Genomic DNA, 3314 nt, shown 5'->3' with positions numbered 1-3314 from the left:
GTAATGTATAATTCAATTCTTTCTATTGTAAATATTTCCTATTGTTATTATGTAAATATCCTTTCAAATGTATCTTCTCAAAACCTTTTGTATCTGTACGTTTCTATTATTCTCCCTACAAATTACTGTATTACTTGTACTTTCCACTAATCCCTTAACATTTTAATTTCGTTTATAACAGCATGTGGTGTATAATTCTTATTGCTTCTTAATTGCATTTTAATATTGGATTTCTAGGTACATTGGGGCGAAATTTGTTTCTTAGTATTTCATCTAATCACACTTTCTAAGTTTCATTCTCTTCTGATTCGATCCCTACTTTAGTTAAAATACTTCTAGCTCCACCCTTTTAATCTTCGTTAAAGATTATTTTCAAAACTACTAACACTTCCAATCAGTGTTGCCAATTCGAGGGATTTATCCCGATTCGAGGGATTTTTGACGTTCTCCAGGGATAAAGGGATTTTTCCTTATTTTTGCGGGATTTTTTGTAATTTGCCATTTTCTGGTTGGTTTTGTTTGATTTTGTTGACCTGATATTATATTATGAAGGCGCTCATTTTTCTAATTGTAAACGTAAAATTTTGTCAGCTATAATCGTATAATGCTGTACGATGAAATGGTTGATATACGACGGCGACGTTCGTTCAAGCCTACTGGGGTGCAGCCTGCAGGTACCTGTTCAAGTCTTTACGATAAATTGTCTTGAACTTTTTTGAAATGTATATTGTTTTCGTATCATTGTATGGTCTTCAGCAAACATCTTGAAAGTGACCAGTCGACAGATCAGAAACAGATGTTAAAACTAATAAAAATAAATGTTTGAGTTGGTGTATTGTTCCGAAATCCGAACATCTAAACATCTAAACCCCCAAGGTCTGGTTTTGTCTGCATTTTTGGGAAACAAGATAACTACATACAATAAAATTATCGGTATTATACTATCGACACGAAAAGTTGTCCATGTTTACAAAAATATTGTATATTTTTTCTTCGAATAAACGATTAAATTAACGAATTAAAAAATAATAATAGTAATAAGTTGGAGGGATTTTTAGAGAAAATATGGGANCCCCTTAATAAAAATATTTCGTATACCCACTTTAAAAAAAATAAAAATAAGGCAAGGCAAGAAGAAACTGCAAAACCAATTCTATATTTGCTAATCATTAATAAAAAATTACACTTTAAGTGTAAAACTGTTGCTATGAAAGTCCTATTTGCGTTTGCAAATTTGATTTTGCTTTTTTTTTCCAGGTCGCCTACCTCCGCATCTACTTCAAACTTCGTTATAGGTTTGCTGGCGGCTACATCGCCAACGATGACAACAGTACTCGTCGTCAATTACGTGGCCGCAAATTACAACGAACTAACATTCTACTGGTATCAATTGCTGTGATATTTTGCATAAGTTGGCTCCCCTTGAACATGTTCAACCTAATTGCAGACCTTTGGGATTCAGTGGATTTCACGTCCCAAGAAATGATGATAGTGTATGCTGTCTGTCATATGATGGGCATGTCTTCTGCCTGCTCCAACCCGGTACTTTACGGTTGGTTGAACGATAATTTTTGGAAAGAATTTAAAGACATCTTATGCTTTCCCAAAACGCGTATAGAGAAAGCAGGCGAACGTAAAACGAGTATAAAGAGAATTCAAAAGATTCCCGACAACAAGAAGTGCCTCTTAAGTGTCCCAATGGAGAACCATCAAGGTACCATCACTAATGCCACGGAAATGTCTGTGTTAAAGTGCTAGCCCTTGTGATTCGGTTAGTTCCTACTTTTGTTACCAAAAACTATATCAATTGAAGACATTTACGACAATTAATGTAAAATTGAAAGAGTTGTTGTATAAGCAAAAGACTGTTTTAGACTGACGTCTGAGGATATTCTGAATAGCTACAAGAAAACATACTTGATCTGTCTATTACCTACTTATTGAAATTCAAATACAATTCAGGAACATCATTTGTCACTTATGCTTCTTTTGAGCAGTTTTTCGTCGATTTTATTTTCAATGCATGTTATTTCATACCTTTTGATTTGTCAGAAACGACTTTTGACCATTTATAGAAAACTTTAAAATATTCACACTCAATTGCTGAAGGCTCATACTAGATATTTGAATAATTGTATTGTGACATATATTCACACTTCGATGTCTGCGAGCCCTGCTCGAAAAATATGTTTTATGTTCACGAGTTCAACGAAGAATCCTTCATTGAGTTAAAGAAGACCGAGAGGAATCGTTACGCGAAGTTATAGTAACATTATTGCGAGATTATTATCTTTCATTTTACCTAATATTATAACGGCCAAATAATGTGAACCGTATGCTATGTATAGTAAGAGACTTGTTCATGATTTTCGTTTACTTTACATGACTACACTGAAAACGAATGGGATCCGTCAACTGGGAGGAGCCTAAACAACATGGCGCTAATGAGCGTTCGTTTTTCATAGGTCATTTACCGAATCGGGTTGCTGTGTGGATTTTTTACTTTTCACAATCCCCCGCAAAAGGAATTTTATTTGAAGTCGAACGCGTTTCATATATTGGTCATGATATCAAAACTTGAAGAACAAATCGGAATGTGAACCATCAGATATGAATTTTAATATTTATCAAATCCCACAGACGGCGCGGTAAATGCCATCTGTAGTACAATGTTACTTTTAGTGGAATTCAATTGCTCAACAAGGTCCATTTAAATAGATGTATTTCTACTTGCTGAACTGAATCCACGACTTAACTCGTTGTACATGATATGCATCTTACCAGAATCGAACAAAGAAATTCGAAGAGAATTCTGTCGAAACTGTCGATCTTGTTGGATCTCATCAGCGCGTAGCAGAAAATTTCTTATCTACTGTTTACAAAGGTTATAGGTAAAAACTAATTCATATGATAGAAGCAGGCATTTGCTCACTTTTTAAATATTTGAGTTTTTCTAGACTTATAGTGGTGTTTGCACTATATCGCCCGCTGCGAAGATTGACTATGATTCATATCTTTCTGTTTGAAGTGATTGAGATACAGTTTTTCTATCTTTGTGTTATAGTTTCTTTAAGTCAGCAATAAATAATTCTTCTATATGCTTCCTTATTTGCCTTTGTCACGTTTTAATTGGAAAAAAGACACTGATGACAAAATAGTTTTGGCCAGATAGGGTTCTAAATAATTTTATTGATGATGTAAAATCAACATCAATCATCAAGGGTCAATTGAAAAGTCCCCGGCCTGACACATAGATGGCGGCACCAGAACTAAATCCATATAATTTTCAGTTAGTCCTAACCTTCAAAAGACGC

The 3314-nt window shown here is 34.3% G+C and overlaps 1 protein-coding gene across 1 annotated transcript; it reads left to right on the top strand.

The window, feature by feature from the left end:
• Window positions 1-1214: 1214 nt before the first annotated feature.
• LOC112906196 (neuropeptide F receptor-like) lies at window positions 1215-2911 on the top strand (the record flags this gene model as incomplete). Its single annotated transcript, XM_025979977.1, has 1 exon — window positions 1215-2911. A coding segment is annotated over one exon (544 nt), but the record flags the coding sequence as incomplete, so codon positions are not given.
• Between the last annotated feature and the right edge of the window lie 403 nt (window positions 2912-3314).

Source organism: Agrilus planipennis, unplaced genomic scaffold, assembly GCF_000699045.2.
Source record: "Agrilus planipennis isolate EAB-ADULT unplaced genomic scaffold, Apla_2.0 scaffold2365, whole genome shotgun sequence".
NCBI classification, from domain to species: Eukaryota; Metazoa; Arthropoda; class Insecta; order Coleoptera; family Buprestidae; genus Agrilus; species Agrilus planipennis.
Note: the sequence above shows the minus strand (reverse complement) of the source record. Positions and strands in the feature narration are given on the sequence as shown.